Consider the following 23,920-nt stretch of genomic DNA (forward strand, 5'->3'; position numbering starts at 1 on the left):
ATCACACTACTCACACACACACAATCACTCACCTACTACTCACACACCTACTCACACACTCACTACTCACACACTCACTCACACACTACTCACACAATCACACTCACTCACACACACCTACTACTCACTCACTACTCACACACTCACCTACTACTCACTCACTCACACTCACTCACCTACTACTCACTCACACACTCACACAACCACTCACCTACTACTCACTCACTCACACACTCACTCACACAATCACTCACCTACTACTCACTCACACACACTCACCTACTCACTCAAACACACTCACACTACTCACACACACTCACTCACACACTCACCTACTCACACACACTCACCTACTCACTCACACACTCACTCACCTACTCACTCACTCATTCACACACTCACTCATTCACACACTCACTCATACACTCACACACTCACTCATACACTCACTCACACTCACCTACTACTCACTCACTCACCTACTCACACTCACCCTCACTCACTCACCTACTCACACACTCACCTACTCACTCACCTACTTACCTACTACTCACACACTCACTCACCTACTCACTCACCTACTCACTCACTCTCACACACAATCACTCACTCACCTACTCACAACAACCGCCATTCGCCACTAAGTGGCAGTGACGTCACCACGACGCTTGTGCCAGGTCATGTGCACCTTTAGGCCACGTGAAGTGTCGAACACCCGCTGGCAGGAGGTCACGGGACAAACCCAGCAGGTGCCACGGATCGACTGAGATGATCGAGATGACTGGCTGATGCACCACCTGTGCCAACTTGCTGTGCTTTAGCCACCCGGCGCTCTGCTCATTCACTCACCCACACTCACCTACTCACTCACTCCCTCACTCACTCTCTCACACTCACTACTCACTCTACTGCTCACTCCCTCACTCACTACTCACTCACTCTCAAACTCACTACTCACTCACCAAGTCACCCACTCCCTACTCACAAACTCCCTACTCACTCACCAAATACTCACCAACTCACCCACCCACTACTCACCAACTTACCCACTCACCACTCACCCACTCACTACTCACCAACTCACCCACTCACTACTCACTCACCAAATACTCACCAACTCACCCACCCACTACTCACAAACTCACTACTCACCAACTCACCCACTCACTACTCACTCACCAACTCACCCACTCACTCACCAAATACTCACCAACTCACCCACCCACTACTCACCAACTCACCCACCCACTACTCACCAACTCACCCATTCACCACTCACCAACTCACCCACTCACTCACCAAATACTCACCAACTCACCCACCCACTACTCACCAACTCACCCACCCACTACTCACCAACTCACCCACTCACAACTCACTACTCACCAACTCACCCACCCACTACTCACCAACTCACCCACCCACTACTCACCAACTCACCCACCCACTACTCACCAACTCACCACTCACCAACTCACCCACTCACCACTCACCAACTCACCCACTCACTGACTCACTCACCAAATACTCACCAACTCACCCACTCACCACTCACCAACTCACTCACCTAAATCACGAACATGATGCCCCAATCACTAACTCACATAATTCTCGGAACTCACCAACCTACATCATTTACTCACCAACTCACCCACCAACTCACTCACCAACTCACCAACTCACTCACTGCGATGTTGACGCGGCCTCACAGTGCACCTAGCCTGGCACGCACACCGAGCCAGCTGCGATGTTGACGCAGCCTCGCAAGTGCACCTAGCCTGGCACGCACACCGAGCTGGCTGCGATGTTGACGTGGGCTCGCAAGTGCACCTAGCATGGCACGCACACCGAGCTGGTGGCATCGACGGTGAGCGGTGCCGCAAGTGGTTAACTCGCTAATGATCTGAACCGGTCCTGGGGTCTCACCTAGGTCGACTGAGCCTTAAATAAGTACCTGGTGTGTAAGCATCACTTACTGGGGACACAAAGGCGGCCGGGCGTGGTTCTGGCTACTCACGCTCACACCACTTGCACCCACAGCACGTGCCGGCCATACGAATTATCTTTATGTGCGCGCAGATAAAACCCCGAGGTGAAATGCACAAACAATGCACGTGTTGTGTGTACGGGACAACACAAAAATCGGTTCTAACACTAAACACAAAAACGCAGTTCCAGAGAAACGAGTCTTCGATCCTTCGATTTAAAGCTTTCGTGACTGCAGGGATTCACCTTCTTGGTTCTTTCGGTAAAGTCACGTAGAAGAGAAATAATAAAATAATAAAAATAAAACATAATAAAATAATTCTCACGACGTTTCGGCCACAACGCAAGTAGCCGTCCTCAGGTGTGGCCGAAACGTCGTGAGAATTATTAAATGTTTTATTTTTATTATTTTATTATTTCCCTCCTACGCAACTTTACCGAAAGAACCAAGAAGATGAATCCCTGCAGTCACGAAAGCTTTACATCGAAATTTAACATCTATCTAGTTTGGTGTTCACATAGTTAATTGAGGTTACAAGGGCTCTGGTTTTTGGTTCGACTCCCAGGCTCCGATCTCTGCACGCGGTTTCCGGGTGCCAGACGCAAGGGAACGGCGGTCAGGGGGACGATGCGGGGAGCCGACACCGGCACAGAAAAGAAGCCGCGCACACGCAATGCACCACCACCGGCAGTTTGATAAATGCGCTTTATTGAATTACGAAAACATTCTGCAATGGCAAAGGTTAAAGCAACGTGAGAACGTTTTACATCTGTAACGGCACACTTATGAAATGCTAAAACACGGTTGGGCGTGGACGGATGGGCGACGTTTCTTGATTTGAAAGCGACCGCCCCGTAACTTACTCGCGAGACAAACCAAAAGCTGAAGCGAGCTTCCTCGCGAACCGTGATCTTGCGGTCGTCAAGCCGTGACAACATTCGCATCATGATCAGAGGTTTTCCCCCCCCACTCCCCCCCACTCGCAACTAACGAAGTATTCTGTAACAACAACGAAAATAAACATATAAAAACGTCACTTGTTAAAACTCGGCCACCGTGGAGGAAGTGGAATCGGTCTCCCCGCGCTGTGACGGCTAAACGAGTCTACGCGTCCGCTTCCAAGAGGCTGCGCAAGTAACGCTCGTAGCAGCGATCGGCCGCTTTCCCGGCGCGGATCTTCCGCCTGAGACGAGAGATGCCCCGGGAGAGCGACTCAGATGGGTCCCTCACCCACGCCTCCACCCCCACCACCTCCTCCTCCTGGGGCTCCTCCAAATCCACCTCCCAGTTCTCTTGCGGCAGCAGCTGTGAAAACAGAATTAGTCGGCGCGTTGTTCTCCTGCAGCTCTCAAACGAGCCGCGGCGATGAGGCATTGGTGCTCATCCTCCTAGAGGGTATTAATTCTAGATTTGAAGTTTTCGTGACTGCAAGGATTCATACTCTTAGTTCTTTCGGTAAAGTGACGTAGGTAAAAAATGAAATTAAAATTAATAAAAATAATAATTTAAAAAATAATTATTTTTTTATTATTAATTTTTATTTCATTTTTTACCTACGTGACTTTACCGAAAGAACTAAGAGTATGCTCATCCTCCTGTTTGCAAGCCCTGCCACACAGCCCGTGGTGGAGATTTCCACATTTCTAAATAGGAAAAAAACAATGTTTTTAATCGGTCTAAAAAAATTGGTACTAAATGTATCAACCCCAAAGGGATGATGATGATGATGGGGCTTAGTGAACTCCCAACTTGGATTTCAACTCACGACCTTGGGGCATGGGGTGGAGGCCACTTGGTGTTGGCATGGAGCGATGTGCAGCCATTATTAAATAATGGAAATGATGAAAACGTGTGGAACGCTCTTTAAAGATACGTTCCTTGAAAATCCGAAATTTATCCAGAGCACCCAAGGCATGAATCCTGCTTCAAAAGCGATTTAATGTAGCGATGCACAGTGCTGTATCACAAGCACAGGGCACAGATGGTACCAGTCACATGAGAAGACTCAACAGCTGCCATCTGTAAACGCACCCTCACAACCTTGTCAACTACCTCATCGTCTCACACTGGCACTGTATTTATAATTTATTTGATCTTACATAGCAGTGTAATTAATGACATTGCATCTCAAATACTGGAGAATTTGTAACGTGCAGCTTTCACACAGACGCGCTGGAAACTACAAGCAGTAAGGCAGCCAGAAGTTGTGTCAACATTTGCTCAAGGTCTGTGGGTCCTCTACCCGGATGTTTGGCCAACTCCATGAACGAGTGTTTATACTTGTGGAAAACTCATGCGTGCATAGGCCTCGGCAAGGTAAGGTAAAAGTTAAAATGTAAAAAAAACAAGCCTACCTTTACCTTACCACAATACAATCACTCTACCCTACCTTTTACCCTTTAGCAGGTAAGGTAAAAGTATAACCCGTAAAAACAAAGTTTTTCACTATAAACCCTTTATATGCGTGGCGGCTAGAGTCTTCTCATCCTCTGGCTTGAGATGGCTGCCACCTATGGGTCAGATGATTGTCTGACAGTATTAAGCAATTGGTAATTAAATATTTAATTTGTTTTCCCTAAACAGTGTAAAATTTTTGAAACATTTTTTCACGAACATTAATTGTCTCGCACAACGAGTCTGTGTGCAAAATGTCAGCTCGATTGGATCACGGGAAGTGGGTTAACGATCGAAAGATTTGCACGGTCGTAAGCAAGCACGCAAGCACGCAAGCACGCAAGCGAACTTAATATAAAGGATTTTAAAAGGTAAAAAGCAACGAGCCTACCTTTACCCTACCTTTTACCCTTACCTCATACAAATTACCCGACTACAGGGTAATTACTGGGGTACTACTACACATGAAAAAGGTTTATAACGGTAAATGCTGGATAGAGCGCTTTATTCATATAGAATACTCTCGATGATTCCAATTTTACACTCTTTCTTTGAACTCACTGTCTGTCTTGTAACTCAATTTTAACCCACTTCCCAATATGGTATCGACTGCAAACTTGGTATACTTATGTCATACTGATGACAATACTACATTCTATCATAAAAAATATCTGTTTTTAAACATTATTTTACATGTTATGTTTCGGCTTGCGTCTAATTGTCCACGCTCAAATGACGTTGGCTGTAATTGGCCACGGTCCCTTACGTTGTGGCAAGCTTCGGGGCCACTTCTTGGAGTCGTGGAGTTCTGCCATTACTCGTAAATTTAATAAAAGCGTCTTCTTGGTTCTTTCTGTAAAGTCACGTAGAAGGGAAGTAATAAAATAATAAAAATAAAACATAATAAAACAATTCTCACGACGTTTCGGCCACAACGCAAGCAGCCGTCCTCAGGTGAAAACCAGGTCCGTCGTGTGTATGGTGTTGTTTCATTCAGACTCTGTCGCCTCGACGGACCTGGTTTTCACCTGAGGACGGCTGCTTGCGTTGTGGCCGAAACGTCGTGAGAATTATTTTATTATGTTTTATTTTTATTATTTTATTACTTCCCTTCTACGTGACTTTACCGAAAAAACCAAGAAGATGAATCCCTGCAGTCACGAAAGCTTTAAATCGAAATCCTTACTACCTGGGAGTATCGATGTTACCATCTCCTGGCTTATGGCCAGCGTATGAAGGCAGTCCAGCAACTGTGGACCAATCTCCATCTATACGGGAACTGAGTGTTCCCCACTCGCACGCATAGGCCTCGGCAAGGCAAGGTAATTTACCCTTTTTACCGGGTAAAGGTAAAGGTGTCGACATGCCAAGGGGTAAGGTAAAGGGTAGGGTAAAGGTAGCGCGAAGTATTACCCGGTAAATACGGTACCTTGTTTACCGCTAAAAGCTCCGTGGTGCAGTCCGTGGCTTCCATTTAATAAGTATTATTTTTTTTTTACTTTTTTTTTTAAACACGCTTTTATTAATTTTTCGATTTAAAGCTTTCGTGACTGCAGGGATTCATCTTCCTGGTTCTTTCGGTAAAGTCACGTAGAAGGGAAATAAATAAAATAATAAAAATAAAACATAATAAAACAATTCTCACGACGTTTCGGCCACAACGCAAGCAGCCGTCCTCAGGTGAAAACCAGGTCTTAGCATATTGATGCCGCGACTCTAAGACCTGGTCTTCACCTGAGGACGGCTGCTTGCGTTGTGGCCGAAACGTCGTGAGAATTATTTTATTATGTTTTATTTTTATTATTTTATTACTTCCCTTCTACGTGACTTTACCGAAAGAACCAAGAAGAGGTAGGACGGAGTTGTACAACATTTGTGTGCTCCACCAACCCTTGCTTCCTCCACCATGGTGGATGATAACAACAGTCCGGAGGTGGTGCAGCACAGCTACCAGTGCCCGACGGTAAGTCCACCGACACGTGTGTGTGTGTGTATGGTGAGCGGTGGTGCAGCGGTTAACGTGCTGCGCTACGAACCCGGCGACCCGGGTTCGATTCCCGCTCATGGCCAACACCGGTGACGATTATCTGAACCGGTCCTGGGCCTCTCCTAGGTCGACTCAGCCTCAAATGAGTACCTGGTGCGGTGTGTAAACATCGCCACTAGAGAGACAAAGGCGGTCGGGCGTGGTGCTGGCCACCCATCCCCTCGTGTACCGTTCCGGCCTTCATAGGTGCTTACTAACAGCACTTGCCCCTACAGCCTGTTAAGGCTATACGGGGGATCTTTTTTTTGCATGGTGAATTTCTTTCGCACCGTACGTAGCCAACCGTGCTAATGTAAGGTGCAGGGGAAGGATAACAAACTGAACACAAAATAAGTTCAAAAGAAACTACTTTTCAATTTATATTTAAAAGTGCATAGCTCCAGAGGCTTCCTAATATTGGAAGAGCGTTCCAGATGGCCGCAGAAGCGTATACGAGAAAGTGTGCGATGCGGTGACCATCTTTGTTCGATGCCCAACCAAAATCCGCTGCTGCGAGGATGACCGGAGTTTGCGTGATGATGGTTTATGCTCCTTGACGATATCAGCGAGGCATTACCGTGTTCCCAACGGGCGGTCGTAGTGCTGTTTCTATCACAGCGGCGTGCAACTCACCTTTGCTTTAGCGGGGGTGCAGGTGAGCGAGCTTGCCGACATCTCGGGGGGACCGCAGAGCCACGCTGAGAGCTGCCGCTCAAAGCTGCAACGACGACAACGACGACAATGACGACTTCACGACAAACGCAGGGAGCCCAGTTCCTCCACGCGGTCACGCTAACGGATGCAACCGAGTACCGGGTTCGAATGAAATAAAACAAATCTTAACGCGTCCACTGTGCGTGCGGCTTTCCGGGCTGGGCGGCGCGTCGAGCATTTCTTAGAATCTCGATCCACGCGCTGCTTGAGGGCACCTTCAGGAGTTCCAAAGACGACCCCCTCCCCCCCTGCAGCCTCCCATCCCCCCCACCCCATCCGCCCCCCAAAAGCGCTGCCCAACTCAGAGCACCGCACCGATTACATGCGGCTGTAGAAACTTATCGAGAGAAAAGTCATTAGAAATTGGAAAACGTTCTGTCAAATAATTACACTTGCCAATTGAAGCAACATGGCATGTAAACTTGGCACTCCGCACCCAGTTTTCCACCAGTGAATTAGCCCAAACAAATTTGGGTCCCAAACACCGCCACCTGATCGGTTCTTGTGGATAGGGAAACGTACAGTGAGAGTCGTAACACTGCAGATAAAACTTCAACAGCCTCTTTGCCACATTTCAAAAAATTGTTCACAACCCATCATCCACACAGCCTTCTGAGGTCGTATAATTTCAGCAACGTTAGTTGCATAATGCGAACTCTGTACCGGTTTTAACATTCAATGTCTCATCAGCGGTCAGGCTTGCTCAAACCAATGCACTGCCAGATCTTTGTAGTCAAGGATTCTCTCTATAAGACATGGCGGGGCTCCTAGTTCAACAGAAAACAGTATCATACGTAATAATGATAATCTTATTTCAATTGACATGGCACTTTCTTAAAAGCCTCAGCAATTTAAAAGTGCTTTCCATCGAATCTCGTGTCAATACAAGAGAATGCTGCTCTGTGCAATCTCACTTCAGGAATTTGCAGGTAGATTTTCAAGAGCAGCCAAATACCCTGAACGGGTGATGTTCACTCTGAATTTGTAGGAAAAAAACGGAGGACCTGGAGAAAAATCCACACGACCACGTGGCGGAGAGAGAGAGACATGCAAATTCCAAATATGAAGGCCTTAGGGTTGGGATCAAACCCACGACCGCCTGTATACCAGGCGAGGTAATGAACATCTCGTCACTGCGGTACCCCCTTAAGCCAGGGGTGGGGAAACTTTTTTCTGCCAAGGGCCACTTTGCACATTTATAACATCAATCGCGGGCCGTACAAAATGATCAACTTAAAGATAATCCTGTTATATTTGTTCAAACATTTCATTAACTCACCCCTAATGTGATGGCTGGAACTGCCAAATGATTTCACGGGCCGGACGTTCCCCACCCCCTGCCCTAAGGCAACGTAATGACGAGCGTGGGGGGGGGGGGGCGTGCGGTGCATTGTGGGAGACCGCACTGCTGTCGTGACGTCACAGCCTCACCTGGCGTTGTCCTCGCGCTCGCGCTGCAGCGCCTCCTGCAGCTCCTCAGTGAGCGACTCCGGCAGCAGCGCCGCGGCACCAGTCCACCACGGCAAAGTGGACGGGCCGCCGCCACCGCTGCTGCTGCCCGACGTCCGCACCCTGCTGTGATCTGCAAGGCAGTCGCCGACTTTACGAGCCCCATCAGCACAAAGTGCCTTTTGCGTTTAGTTTGTTGTCTTTGCCTCGCACAGCCGATTAGCATGGTTGGCTACGTACGGTGCGAAAGTAGTTCAACATACACGCAGACATAGCACGGTTGACTCCGTATGGTGCAAAATAAGTTCAACATACACAAATAGAACGGTTGGCTACGTACGGTGTGAAAGTAGTTCAACATACACGCACACATAGCACGGTTAGCTACGTATAGTTTTTTTTTTAATTCTCTGGTGTATGTACGTGACAAGCCACTTCTTGTTGAGCTATCATTTGTGACAGCCAGATCGCTTTTGAAGAAGAGCTATACAGAGCTCAGTGGGGCCTGACCTGGTAAAATAAAAATAGTTCATAGTTGTGTCCAGTTGTATTATTCTCTGCTGTATGTACGTGTACATGAGCGGCGGCGGCGGCGTCTGTGTTAGCGCTTGTGCACGTACCGAGCGGCCCTCAGCGTGGCTGCCTGCGCTTCCTCCCACGAGGCCGGGGGCCGGTAGCTGTGGAGGTCGCGCTCGAGGTAGTAGACCAGCACGTCGCCGCCTTCGCACAGCGCGTCTGCAGGCGGAGCGGCGACACGAAGCGGCAGCCGTGAGGCAGCGGCACGCAAAACGCTGTGCCGCAAACGGGTTTTGATTCCTTACCCGTACCCGGCCGTACCCGTACCCTACCCTTACCCGGCCGGGTACGGGTAGGGTACGGGTATCGGGTACCTGATTGCGACCTCTGGGATGAAGCCATGTTGCAGGCGCGGGTGGGTTTATTCTAGGAACTTGAATTGTGAGAAGAGACAAGACGTTGGGAAATGAGTGACAAACAGTTACTCACCAGTGACTCACGGCCTACCCGTACCCGGCCGCACCAGGGTCGCAAACGGGTACCCGTACCCGGCCGGGTACGGGTAGCCGGGTATCGGGTAGGGTACGGGTATCGGGTACCCGGTTGCGACCTCGCGCTGCGCCCCGCGCGCCTTGCACTACACACTCCGCGCGTGCGCTCCGTCGCTGACGAGACGCAGACTTGGCCCAACAGATTAAATCCGCTCGATTTATTTTATCTTCGGAATCGTTACGTGTAAAGAGCAGAAGCGTAAAACGTCATCTCAGTCGGAACTCGATAATCATCATTATTATGAGTCCACTTTATTGCCCAGGAAAGCCTCCACTGCTCTTCTGCAAGTGATAGCAGAAGTGCAAAAACGAGACCTTGGATATTAAGTACTATAAAAAAACATAATTCGAAAGTTATTTTAAGTACTGTTTATAAAAATATTTTATTTTAAAATTATCGATGTTCAATTAAATGTGCTTAAGAACTTTTTTTTATGCATTTTATTACATATTGGGACCAACATTTTTCCATAATATACGTCAATGGGAAAACATGGTTCGATATACGGAATTTCTCTTCACGGACAGCTTTTAAGGAACACATGTGTTCCGTTATCAAGGGATTCCCGTAATTGTAAAAATTCGGCTAAATTAGGATGATGACACCGGCACACGATGACCGACCACCCCTCTTCGAATGACGTCATGGGACATTGACATCCACCACGAAGCAATCGGCGTGTCGTTATTTTTTTGACGGCTGATACACAGACACCACGGTATTAACCAGGGCGGCCGGTCGAAACCAATTCGGGGAACTTCTACAAGCGGCGACCGCGCCACCGCCGGGCCCGCGCCCTCGGCCTCAACTGCGAGCATGGGGCGTGTCGGGTGCGTGCACCTGGAGAGACGTGTTCCATCTCGATGAAGCACTCGGACAACTTGTGTCCGACGCAGCATTCGAGCAGCTCGTCCCACGGCACGGCACAGCGCGCTCCGAGGCGCCGCTCCTCCTCCTCGTCCTCCTCCTCGTCCTCCTCGTCCTCCTCCTCTCCCCCACACGCACCGCGGTTCGCGTCCCTCTCCGCGCCGGCGGCTCTCTTCAGAATCCGCGCCAGGTTTGACAACAGCACTGGCCGGGACTCGACGGAAGCCACGCGTGGCACGTATTTCTCTAGGGCGTCGTCGACAGTCGACCAATCGGCTGCGTAGCCAGGAGAACACAGGACAGCGCCGCGCGGGTGATTGGCCGAGACCGTTACGGGTAACGCGCGATTGCGCTGTATTGACGCTGTGCACACAAACGTCTCATTAAATTTCGATTTAAAGCTTTCGTGACTGCAGGGATTCATCTTCTTGGTTCTTTCGGTAAAGTCACGTAGAATGGAAATAATAAAAATAAAACATAATAAAAATAATTCTCACGACGTTTCGGCCACAACGCAAGCAGCCGTCCTCAGGTGGAGAGCAGGTCTGTCATTCAGACTCTGTCTACTCGACAGACCTGTTCTCCACCTGAGGACGGCTGCTTGCGTTGTGGCCGAAACGTCGTGAGAATTATTTAATGTTTTATTTTTATTACTTTATTATTTCCATTCTACGTGACTTCACAGAAAACGTCTCATTAGTTTCAATGTCAACTTGCCTCAACGTGAAATGTCAAGGTGCAGCCCTGCAATTGATAGCTCATGCAGCGGCGGCAGAAGGGCCTCCACTAAAGCTAACTCTAGAGGGTATTTCGATCTCCTCTTTCAAGCCGACCGAGGGCCTTGGAAGAGGCCGGAGTACCCACATTTGACCCCACCATACGTAACCTGCCCATCGACTGCGGTGCAGCCATCAATGTAGCTGCATGGACAGTGGGCACGGTGGGAGGGATTGGAGAAACTTGCTCCAATTGTTTCAACTGCCGCACCGAGAGATGGAATTGCACCCGGCGCCCCTCTGCATCACAAGTCCGTTGCGCGCAAGCCGCTAACCCTCACACCGCTGCGGGAGCTCCCTTCGTTCATCAGTCAAAAATGGGGAAAACGTTTCCTTCGTCGCTCGACATTCCTCTACACGCGTGGGCAAATTCATAAACAGGTGAGGAATTCCGTCTTCATGCGCAAACTCCAGCAGCAAATTGCGCACTTTGGTTGGCCGTCGACGTTCGAAGCGGACCGCGACCTGCCCCCCCCCCCCCCTCAAAGGATTGGCGCCACCCCCGTGGTCGCCCCCCACGATGCGTGGACGAAACACATCGGTCGAGACGCTGGTGTACGGCAGCCAAGAGCGGTTGATGCGAACGCTGTCGCAAGAGGTCACACGTTTGCCGCAATGCTCCTTCGCCAACTGTTCTGTGATAAACTAATGAATGTTTCGTTCAAATAAAAACGCCTCGGCGTTTCCGGCGTGGGCATTCCCCCCCTCCCCCCACCTTCTTGCGGGGGCGGCGGCAGCTGGAACCCCAGGAGGACGGTCTCGAGCCACCTGCAGGTGCCGCGGCGAGTTCCAGCCCAGGTGGGGCGGCAGGGCCTCAGGCGCGCGATCCCCGGGAGAACTCCGCTGGCGGCCAGGACAGCGCGGCCAGGCTCGCGGAGCAGGCCACGGCCGCCAGGTGGCGGATGATGCCGTTGTACAGTTCCACGATGACCCGGGGAGACTGCAGCGGAGACACGCGCACGGCGAAAATCACAACACGCCAGTGATGACTCGCAACAAAGCTCGGGAGTAATAAACAGTTCCACTAATCGCATATCTGCATTTCCCATAAATGTGCTAAATTCCTCTTGATATGCAAATTCTTTAGTCAAGGCGCTCTTCCCCCCTCCATCCCAGCTTAAATAGTCGCTCCAAGCCTGGAGTGTGTCATTTAGACTCTGTCTTCTCGACAGACCTGTTCTTCACCTGAGGACGGCTGCTTGCGTTGTGGCCGAAACATCAGTGAGAATTATTATATTAACGTTTTATTTTTATTATTTTATTATTTCCATTCTACGTGACTTTACCGAAAGAACCAAGAAGATGAGTTCCACAGGAGTGACAAGATAAACCTCGTGTTGCTGGCGAACTCCTCCACCCGTATTCTCGCTTCTTTCGGTAAAGTCACGTAGAAGGGAAATAATAAAATAATAAAAATATAAAAGTATAAAATTCTCACGACGTTTCGACTGCAACACAAGCAATCGTCATCAGGTGTGAAATCCAAGAGAGCGCACGCTTGAAATTACACCGAGAAACTGAGGTAAGGCGGGGAACCCGGGGCCGGCCCAGGACACGCTGGCGGGACTATATTTGCTCGGCTGCCCTGGGAATGCTTGGGAATTTCCCAGGAAGAGCTAGAGTCTCTCGCCAGGGAATGGGAGGTCTGGACCGCACTACTCAGCACGCTGCTGCCGCCGCGACCCTCACCAGGACAACAGGACTGAGAAACGAATGAACGAACTGACGTAGGAGTGAGAAGGACTGCAGCAGAGCAGACACCCCCCCCCAAGGGGTGGTGGCGGGTGTGCAGAGCCTTTCATCTGAGAGTGGATAAACAACTGCCGACGATGACCGATGACGGGCAGAACAAAACAATTTAATAATAATGTACCCACAGTAAAATGCTCGGGCGGACTGCCGAGTTATACGCGGAGATTCTACGCCCAGTAACAGTGGACGAGGCAAGGCAAGTCGGACCTGTGGCCCCACTTGGGCCCGGCGGCGGGCGGCCTGGTCCGGGTAGAAACGGCTCCCAAACTCTCGGCAGACACCCTCCTCCAGGAAGCCGCGCACCGAGTCGCAGCAGAGAGGCGGCGGCGCGGGGCAGCGGGACGCGAGCCAGCGCACGGCCTCTTTGAGCTGCACGGAGACACACGGCATGTTCACTCTCGGGGGGCGGTGGCGACAGCGCAGTGGTGGTGCAGCCTGTTTGATAACACGGTGGGGTAAGTGGTTGCGTTCCTGAAGAACACTGAGAAAACCATGAACAACAGAGAAAACTAACATTGCCGCGTCAAGGTTTAGAATCGTTCAACAAGATGATTGTTTTGTCTGCTACATCAGTCGGTTGATTCTGAGAGAGAATATTCGTATGAGCAATTCATGTTTCTATTGAAAGTAAGTTATCAGTAATATTTGGGTACAGTATTGTTTTTGGAAGCATAATGTACTATTGCACTCGTACTATTACACTGTGAATTCTATGGCATAATTAACTATTTTTGTGCTTAGAAATCTTTAAATAACAATATTTATATACAGTTCGTAGGAGTCTGGAACGGATTAATCGTATTCACATACAATCCAATGGGGAGATTAGGTTCGAGTCACGACCAAATCGGGTTGCGACCAAAGTTATGGAACGAATTATGGTCGTGACCAGAGGTTCTACTGTAATAAATAATGTAGGGTAAAGCACGGTCCACAGTAACACGAGAGATGCGTACGCAGGCTGAACAAATCCAGAATAAGAGGTTTTTTTGGGTTAGCTCGCATGAATATAAATGTGTCATTAAACCCGCCACCGCCCAACGTAGCCAATCGGTAAGGTTTGTCACGTGAACAAAACTTGCCAATTCGGTACTCGTTCAGCACACCGATGTGTTGGAGAGTAAACCCACAATATCTACAATTCGAGTACAGTGACGTTTCGCCGGTAATTGCAACCAGCCTCATCAGGCGACAGCCAGAGCAGTGGCTAAATCCTCCTCCTGGTTCGGTCTTAAATAGAGAGGTGAATGTGACGTCGTCACTTGTGAGCCAATTAGGTGCTGCGTCTGGTGGTGGCGGGTTTAACGACACATTTATATTTATGGGATCTTACCCAAAAAATCATATTGGTCACGAAAGCCTCCGTGTTAAACAAGCTGAATAAAGACTGAGGCGCGTGGGTAGCATCTAGAAGAATCCAGCAGCATCCCGCCTCATCTGATGCTACGCCGAGGCAGCCGTACAACCGCTTATTTCTACTCGCGCGACGTAGTTCCGTTCCCTCGATATCAAATTTGCATCCGCGTAATAAAAATATGTGGTCCGATACATTTATCACGTTACATCCAATTCAAGTTAAGAAAACAACACGCAAAATTTTCGGGGGAACGGGCTGTAACCATCTTCTTGGTTCTTTCGGTAAAGTCACGTAGAAGGGAAATAATAAAATAATAAAATAAAACATAAAAAATACAATTCTCACAACGTTTTGGCCACAACGCAAGCAGCCGTCCTCAGGTGAAGAACAGGTCTGTCAGAAAGACAGCGTCTGAATTTTATTATGTTTTATTTTTATTATTTCCCTTCTACATGACTTTAGCGAAAGCTTTAAATCGGGCTGTAACCACTCGTGCCTCAAATCGAAAAAAGATCATGGGTTCCATTCCCAGCTCTGCGTGGAGTTTGTAGATTCTGCATGGGTTAGTTACTTGTTACTCACAAATGTCTCAATTGGAATTGCCCGTAGCGACATCCCCCCGTGAGTTTGGAGCAGCAAGGCGTCGCGTGTAAATGCAGGAGCGGTTTACGGTTTGCAGATCCAGTTACCGATTGGTTGGTTTTAAGGAAGGTAGCGTCTTCAGTCATGTGCACGATACTGTAGTCGCTGATCCTCCGATTGGCAACCAGCTCCTTCAAACTCAATCCTGCATACAAAACACACGATGGGCTCCACAGTAAAGGTTTTGCTGAGTTAGATCGCGTAAATATGAATGTGGCGTTGAACCCGCCACCGCCCGACGGCAGCCAATTAGTAAGGTTTGTCACGTTATGACTACAGCACACTGGAGTGTTGGGTAGTAAATCTGCAACATTTACAATTCTAGTACTGTGACGTTTCGCTGGTGATTACAATACTTATCCGATCTAAGCCCAATTTTGTAAACATTATGGAAAATATTGGTCGCGAACGCCTACGTGGTAAACACACAATGGGGTTTTAACACTTATATTGAAGGATATTTTATTGAAATGGAGATTATAGTGTCTCCTTTCCATATCTGTCACTGCACATAAATCACTTAAGATTTCTTTACACATCTCATCAGCCACAAGACCTTCTTGGGTTGCTTCATTAGAAGCAAACTCTGTATTGGTTTCTGATCAGCAGAGTCAGGCTCGCATACACCAACGCTGATGAACTTCCAGAGATGTATAGGTAGAGAACCTGTCTATTGGATAAGGGTCCGAGTTTGGCGCAAAACGAAATCATACCCAACACCATATTGTAATTTGCTCTATCAGATCCATCTGAAACCCACTGACTGAGCAAATATAACCACATCTACGAAAGCCGGATGGGAATTGAGCCAAGAGCTACAGGCTGCAGTCACAATGACCAAGAGAGAGAGATGAGCTGCACTGGGAAGTGCCACCAGCGGACACCCGCCAACTCCACACCGCACCACCCGCTGATCGGGCTGGAAGGGAACGGCGCCAGGCTGTGATCTCGGTTTGATGGAACGGGGAGGGGGGGGGGGCTCCTTAGTGCACTCGCTAGAAAATATCGCCCTCCCATTAAATTCCTGGAAAACATCCCCCCCCCCCCCTTCTTCCCACCCCTCCTTTTTTCCTTCCCCTCCTTCTCCCCGCCTCCTCGACTTCACTTTAGTTCTTCCTCACTTGCCGTCCCCTCCCCGTATAAAAGTACATGCTCCCGCTCGCGGTCCCCACCTAAACTAAAAAACTAAACTATTTATATTTTAAACGGTAAGGCCCACTGAGCTATACAGCTCTTTTTCAGAAGCAACCTGGCTATAACAAATGATAGCTCAACGAAGTGGCTTGTCATGTGGAAATTGATTGTAGCCAAATACTCTAAATGCACATTGATTTCTAAATGTGGAGGGAAAAAACAGGAGGACCCGGAGAAAAATCCACGTGACCACAGGGGGAACATGCAAACTCCAAATATACAGGCGTCAGGGTCGACCTCCTGCATACCAGGCGAGGTAGTTAACATCTCGCCACCTAGGTGGGGCAGCGAGCCCAATGTCTCCCCCCCCCCTCCTCTAAACCCAGGAGCGTCGAGTTTGGGAACTTCTGTCCGTGGAGTTTCTGTGCATAAGAGAATATTTCATAGAGAAGCTTCTCAAGTTCCTTACAGTGACACCGTCGTTGACACACGAAGGGGTGCACTTTTTGTTGTATGACACGAGAACTGACAACAATGTAACATTCCTAAAAATGAAAATGTGGCAAAATTATGTGAAAAAACAGATTTAATGTGGTGTTTATTGTGTAGACCACGATGATTGGGCTGACACCACCAACTCGCTGAACTTGAGAACTCGGTGTAACAACAGACCGTGGCTGAAACCTGGATTGGCGTGACCCGCGATCCATTTGACCTCCGCAAAACGAATGATTTTCACAGCTTCGCTGAATAAGCTGCGCTCATAGTGCAGTGTGCTGGGCGATTACACTATCAATCAGTTAAACTCCTACAAACCTGCACAGGGACGGAACAAACAGCTTCAACACCGCAAAGAATCACCGTCAGTGCCCATGTCCAATGGAGACATACGTGCACCACCAACACAACCGTATTTGTTACAATTCACGATTAAAGTCAACTTCGACACCGAGTCCTAATTAGCATTAGAGATTTCGATTTAAAGCTTTCGTGACTACAGGGATTCATGTTCTTGGTTCTTTCGGTAAAGTCACGTAGAAGGGAAATAATAAAGTAATAAAAATAAAACATAATAAAATAATTCTCACGACGTTTCGGCCACAACGCAAGCAGCCTGTCCTCAGGTGAAGAACAGGTCTGTCGGAAAGACAGACCTGTTCTTCTGATTCAGACGCTGTCTTTACGACAGACCTGTTCTTCGCCTGAGGACGGCTGCTTGCGTTGTGGCCGAAACGTCGTGAGAATTATGTTGTTTTATTTTTATTATTTTATTATTTCCCTTCTACGTGACTTTACCGAAAGAACCAAGAAGATAGCATTAGAGACTCGCAAAGTCTTACCGTGCTCAACCTGCCGGGTGTCCAGCGTCCGCGCCGTGTGCGGCACGAGCACGGCCACGGGCGTGGGCGGCCACCGCGCGCCGCCCTCCAGCAGCCTGCGCCAGCTGCAGCCGCCCGCTTTCCCAGTACTCTTCACCCGGGGTGGCGCGGGGCCACGCGGGCGCGGACATGCCGGGCGCACCGACGCCGCGGTGGAGCCCTCTTGCAGCCTCGGGCTCCGGGAGCAGCAGCAGCACTGCGCTCGTTCCCAAGAGGGCCCGGCTCTCCTCCGCTCGCTTTGCTTCCGTCGCGCTCAGCGTTCTCTCCATCAGCCGTACGCACACGTGCGCTGGCACCGCGTTTCGGAGACTGGATGCCCGGTCTTCCTGTTCCAAGTCTAGAATGACGGTATCGCAGCACAAACGTTATAGCCGATCCCGCAGCTACTGCAGTCGACACGCGGCGACCTCCGCAGTCTGCCCTGACAGTCTCTCAACATCCGCCTTCAGGGCTTCTCTTCGCCTTGGTGGCCGGCTACAATGCCGACAATCGGCCCTCCCTAGGCCCGCACGAGTGTCCCAGCCGGGGCAGCCATTTCCCTTGGTTCATGGTAACTACGTTGACCTGTCCCACCTTCCCATCCGGACGTCTGCAACGCTAATCCTCTCTTGCCACTAAATTCCCAGCATCCGTCTCAGGTGCCTGCGCTGGTTTTGCCAGAAACGTTTCTTTGAGCTGCTTAAAGGCCGGCTGTCTGAGCCAGGCATTAACACCGCACTCTCCTGCCTCGAATCTGCCTTTCCATTACACTCAACACTCATCTCGAATTACCACTGCCATAAGCATCACTGCATTCCAAATCATTGTATGTTCTGGAGGCAATTAATGACGGAACCACCCGATCGTCACACTCACTCATTGAGTCTTCTCCATTCGCGGCATCAAAGCTGCTTGCCGATGTGCTCCCCGGTGGGCAGCGCACGGTATAGAGCGACAGAGTCTTCAGACATTCCTCCTCCTCAAACTCCTCCTCAGTCCCCGCGACCCGGTGATTTGTGTCCACATTGCCACGCTGAAACTTGATCTTCAGCCATCGGCACAACAGCCTGCGAAAAAAAACCAGCGACAGCAGAAGGAGCAGCCGGTATGATCTCGACTGACGCCTGTGAATCGAGCGGTCTCTGCCAAGGATGTGACGATGAATTGCTTCATCCCTTCGCATCAATTATCACGTGACACACGTACCGATTGCGCCCGTAAGAAGCAACCGTTTATGAAAATAGGTAAGGTATATGTAAAAGACGCACCCGTGTAGAGTGGCGAGAAAATGTAGAGCGGAGAGAACATTGCACGCGACGGACAAACCAATAAATGAAAGAAATGAGACGGAAACAGCAAGATGAGAATTGCTCCTCGAGTTGAATCATGGCTCCGAATCGTGGCATTCGCCGCAGTTTTCATTCACTGCAGCCTTCAACCCACCGCAGCATTTATTTCCCCCTCTATGCAGAGCCCGAGTCGCGCGAGCAATTAACTCGTGAAGCCATCGGCAGCACGGCAGTCCCTGGCGAGCCGTGTGTGTGTGTGTGTAAGCCAGAGTGACTGTACGGCCACGGTGAGTCTCTGTACAGCACCCACGGTGCCTGCGAGAGGAGACGGCCACCTTGCAAATTTTCTTCTCTGAAGGTGTTGGAGTTTATCTGCACCGTCTCTTTCTCTTTGCTTTGACAGCTAATTCCTGTAAATGTATCTGGGTAGCACACTAAGAGCGTTGATGCATTTATGCTCCATTTGTCGCTGTTCTGGGGATTCTAGGCAGACAGTGGCAGTCTTGATGCGCTCTTTACAACATCTTGGGAGTGAAAATGCTGAAAACACTACATTTGGTGCCTTCAGAACTGACCTGTCCTGTTTTGACCTTGCTCCGCTTGGAGGCAGCACGAGCAGCATCTTCCAGTAGAGAGCCGGCTGTGGGCTGGGCACGCTGCTCACCAGCAGCTGGGCGAGGTCCAGCGGGGCCCACACAGCCTCCCTGTCAGGAACACGCACGCACATACGCTTACACACACGCACGCTTACATGGACACACACAAAAAAATCCACACGACCACAGGGAGAGAGACATGCAAACTCCAAATATACAGCAGGCGTCAGGGTCGAGATCGAACCCACGACCTCCTGCATATGAGGTCAGCGAGTTAACATCTCTCCACTGTGGCGCCCCACAGTGCCCCCCTCCACAGGTCTCCACGTCTGAGCTGCAACAAATGCATCACCACAGAGGACTTCTTCAGATAATCGGAGCCACAGCCTCTTCATGCTGTCGCCATCATACACGTCCACCGCCATTAAATTCTAAATCACGGCTCGGTCATAAAAAAATGCCATCTGCTTCAAGAGTAGGTTAATACTGCGAGTGTATTAACCATTAAACACACGTCATCTGTTTCACAGAGTAGGCCTACTGCGTACCGGCATCATTGTCAAATTTCTTTAGAATTAAAAAAAAATTACTCGGCAAATTCCTTGATGCCCCCCACTGTGAAATCTTTGAGCAGGACACTCATGAAATCGGGTCTTTCTTGGGTAAACAAGTGTCAGGTAAATGTAACGTAAATCCGTTGGTCAGAGCACAGCACAACGGTCATACCCGAGTAGTTTCCGGTAGATGCTTTGCACGTTGATTTGATGAGTGACGTGCTTCCTGAGCGCGAATAAGCTGTCAACACACAACACATCACGCCCAACTGAGACATGAGGGAAATGGGAAATTACATATCCCTGCGTTGCAGTTACAACACCTCCAGGAGACGACTCGCTGTCATGGTCCCCACTCATCATCTCAGATGACTCGCCACCGGTGGTGGTGGGGGACAGGGCGTGTTCGGACAAACCACGTAACGTGACAACAACACGAGTTTACATCAGAGGTCGCAAATGGGTTTTGATTCCTTACCCGTACCCGGCCGCACCAGGGTCGCAAATGGGTACCCGTACCCGGCCAGGTACGGGTACCCGTTCCCTACCCGTACCCTACCCGTACCCTACCCGAAATGAGTGACAAACGGTTACTCACCAGTGACTCACGGCCTACCCGTACCCGTACCCGGCCGCACCAGGGTCGCAAACGGGTACCCGTACCCGTACCTGGCCGGGTACGGGTAGCCGGGTATCGGGTACCCGGTTGCGACCTCTGGTTCACATCCTGGGGGCTTTGTAGAAACGTAACGCAACGGCTTCTGCCAGCGGCACCGCACGGTAGACAGCAGTGGGAATTCGTTTCACGTACGATGTCCTCCACAGGTTTGCGTCTAACCCTATTGAGTTACGCAATTAAGCACACGGAGTATTTTTCACAATCACGGTTAATTGTTCAATTAAATTGGGCAATAATGCCTCCGAGGCTCTGTACCTGCCTGAGGCTCGCTTGTAATTACCAACACGCTGACTGGTACCAGCAGTGTCAAGATCTGCCTCTGTGGAGGAGGCTCGTGAAGGACGCGACTGGCCAGTTGGAGGCAGTCGCCCTCCAACAACAACGGAGGGCAGAGGAGCGACGCTCACAACAACGAGCGGAGCGCCGGGTGTCTAAAGCACAGCAAGTTGGCACAGTAGGGGGCACAGGTGGTGCATCAGCCAGTCATCTCAGTCAGTCGACCCGTGGCACCTAGGTCTGTCCCGTGACCTCCTGCCAGCAGGCGTTCGACACTTCACGTGGCCTCAACATGCACATAGCCTGGCACAAGCGTCGTAGGTGATGTCACCACCACTTAGTGGCGAATGGCGGTTGTTGTTGTCTACACCAGGTACAGGTACAGGTCTATGCCATAATGCTTACCTGTGGTTGTGAACTGGATTGTTGTGAGACTGGTGAGTGGTGCTTATCTCTACCGGTGGCCGCGAGGCCAGGGAGAGACGCGTCAAAGTTTGAGCGAGGCATCTAAATCGCTATTAGTACCAAAAGAATAACCGTAAACACTGCGCTTTAAATAGCCGGCATCCTAACGAATGCAACGTCATTCAATTTCATGAAGCAAAACTAACATTTATCACTTCTGGCTATATTAAACAATCGGAATGTTGTGGCGCTGAAATGTCGGTTGGGGGGGTTGACTCGGCCAAGTCGTCCCTCCTCCCAGAGCCGCGACGATAAGCAGCACTCGGTGGGAAGGCTTCAAGCTTTAAAGAGTAGGTGAGAGCCTTCAATGCTCATCTGAGCATCAAGCCGCAGTCTCCGCGTGCAGCCTTTAATCGCCTGCCGCGCTCGCGCTCTGCACCTGCCCGTGTCGATGTGATCGCGCGGCTCCGTGCCGCCCTCGCGCTCCGCCAGCGGGAAGTGGCTGTGGTGGAAGGCCGACTGCGCAGTAGGCCGGCGCCGCCGGGAAGGTCAGCATGGACCTCCGCAGGCGCTTCCTGGCGGCCAGCCTCGTGCTCCACCTGCAAACAACAAACCATCCGAGTGATATCTCGAGCGCTCAGGCGGTGGAAATCCCTCATTCCTATGTCGGGGGCCGTGTCTATCCGTAGGACAACCGCTGTTCGAGATGTTAACTCCCTCGCCTGGTGTGCGGATGGTCGTGGGTTCGATCCCGACCCTGACGCCTGAAAAAAATGGAGTTTACATGTTATCCCTGTGGATTTTTCTCCGGGTCGATAAAATTAGTACCACTGGTCGGAAAAGTCAACAGGAATTAAACTTAACGTTTTTATTTTACCAGGTAATGCCCACTGACCTATTTAGCTCTTTTTCAGAAGCGACCTGGCCAGAATTGATAGCTCAACAAAGTGGCTCATCACGTGCTAATATTATAGCAGCCAAATACTCCAAACGCGTGTTTCTAAATGTGGAGGGAAAACACTGGAGGACCCTGATAAAAATCCACACGCCTGATGGGTAGAAGATGCCAGCTACTAATACATAGCCGTCAGAGTTGGGATCAAACCCACAACCTCCTGTATACCAGGCGAGGTAGTTAACATCTCATAGCCACCGTGGCACTGTCCTGATAATGATGAATTTATATCCTCACATTAACGTGCAAAATCATCGTTTGACGTGAAGAACTTTGCTCATACACGTGTCTACAGAATTGCACGAAGAATCTCATGGAAGTACGTTGGGGGGGATATACCTGTGGAAGTACTGCCTAGGTACGAGACAGCGACACGGCGGCCGCTGCCAGGGCGAGGCTGCGAGCCCGTTCTCGTGCCTCCCGCTGCAGCCGAGTGACGAGCTCTGACACCTCTTCAGCCACGACCTGTTCCAGCAGAAGCCGCCGACCTCTTCACCGCAGCGCGAGATCCGCTCCCTCAGCATCTGCTCTTCGGCGAGACTGCGCGCCCAACAACCATTCCAGCAAGCGTCAGCGTGGGGCATCGACGCCGGCGATAGACAACGGGCGACAACGAAGCCACCTGCGTTCATCCGCATCTTGCTCAAGACCAGGCTGGACATGCACTGAGAGGTACAAAGATCCAAAACATACACAGTCTGTTCTTCTATAACATGGTAGTTGCGTTCCTGGAGAAGGCCACGTTATGGATTATTTCCCTTCTACGTGACTTTACCGAAAGAACCAAGAAGATGAATCCCTGCAGTCACAAAAGCTTTAAATGGAAAAATACAACAAGTTGAGTTAGTTGTGTGCGTTGTATGCGGACGCGGCCAATTCCCCGTCGGCAATGCACGAGCTCACCGGAGCTGCGTGGCCGCGATCTCGGAGAGCACAGCGGACGCCACCTCCTCGGCGAGTTCGTGGCAGATGGCCAGCGCAGCGTGCTCCCGCACCTCGGCACGCAGCCTGTACACGCATGCACACGCACATACACGCACACATACGCACGCACACGCACGCACACAAAGATCCCCCGTATAGCCTTGAAATACGGTAGGGGCAAGTGCTGTTAGCAAGCACCTATGAAGGCCGGAACGGTACACGACAGGATGGGTGGCCAGCACCACGCCCGACCGCCTTTGTCTCCCTAGTAGCAATGTTTACACACCGCACCAGGTACTCATTTGAGGCTGAGTCGACCTAGGGGAGGCCCAGGACCGGTTCAGATCATCGTCACCGGTGTTGACCGTGAGCGGGAATCGAACCCAGATTGCCGGGTTCATAGCGCAGCGCGCTAACCGCTACACTACCGCTCCCCAACACGCACGCACACACACGCACGCATACACACGCACGCACACATGCGGCAACACGCAATCGAGTCACCGGCAAGACAGCCACCACAGCGTCATCAGCAACACTTCCATCTCTAGAATCCCGCCTAATTAAAGTAGAATGCTTCCTTAATGGCCCACAAGGAGAGCATCCCAATTTAAACGATTGCAGGGAATGTCTGCCCTTCCTTTTAACCGCGACTTCATGCAGAACAAAACGTGGCACAAGAGCGCATCTCAAACAACAGGTGTCACGCCGTCGGATG

The 23,920-nt window shown here is 50.3% G+C and overlaps 2 protein-coding genes across 2 annotated transcripts in view; one reads left to right on the top strand and one right to left on the bottom strand.

Annotated features, from left to right (window-relative positions):
- LOC133349193 (zinc transporter ZIP4-like) overlaps positions 1-23,920 on the top strand; it is a 135,878-nt gene that overhangs the window by 97,815 nt on the left and 14,143 nt on the right. The gene's annotated exons all lie outside the window — the stretch shown is intronic.
- Positions 2,664-23,920, bottom strand: part of MCM3AP (minichromosome maintenance complex component 3 associated protein) — a 44,546-nt gene continuing 23,289 nt past the window's right edge. Inside the window, 22 exon segments of the mRNA XM_061562465.1 lie at positions 2,664-3,292; positions 7,041-7,125; positions 8,553-8,632; positions 8,634-8,703; positions 9,191-9,305; positions 10,479-10,781; positions 11,997-12,051; positions 12,053-12,097; positions 12,099-12,221; positions 13,241-13,402; positions 15,080-15,177; positions 17,507-17,597; positions 17,599-17,882; positions 18,401-18,591; positions 19,389-19,517; positions 20,136-20,204; positions 21,763-21,842; positions 21,844-21,922; positions 22,618-22,634; positions 22,636-22,754; positions 22,757-22,818; positions 23,182-23,286. Of these exon segments, the coding sequence (XP_061418449.1) occupies positions 3,092-3,292; positions 7,041-7,125; positions 8,553-8,632; positions 8,634-8,703; positions 9,191-9,305; positions 10,479-10,781; positions 11,997-12,051; positions 12,053-12,097; positions 12,099-12,221; positions 13,241-13,402; positions 15,080-15,177; positions 17,507-17,597; positions 17,599-17,882; positions 18,401-18,591; positions 19,389-19,517; positions 20,136-20,204; positions 21,763-21,842; positions 21,844-21,922; positions 22,618-22,634; positions 22,636-22,754; positions 22,757-22,818; positions 23,182-23,286 (2,563 nt within the window). The 3' untranslated portion in view covers positions 2,664-3,091.

Source organism: Lethenteron reissneri, chromosome 29 (assembly GCF_015708825.2).
Source record: "Lethenteron reissneri isolate LAM-NWPU_2019-01 chromosome 29, ASM1570882v1, whole genome shotgun sequence".
Taxonomy (NCBI): domain Eukaryota; kingdom Metazoa; phylum Chordata; class Hyperoartia; order Petromyzontiformes; family Petromyzontidae; genus Lethenteron; species Lethenteron reissneri.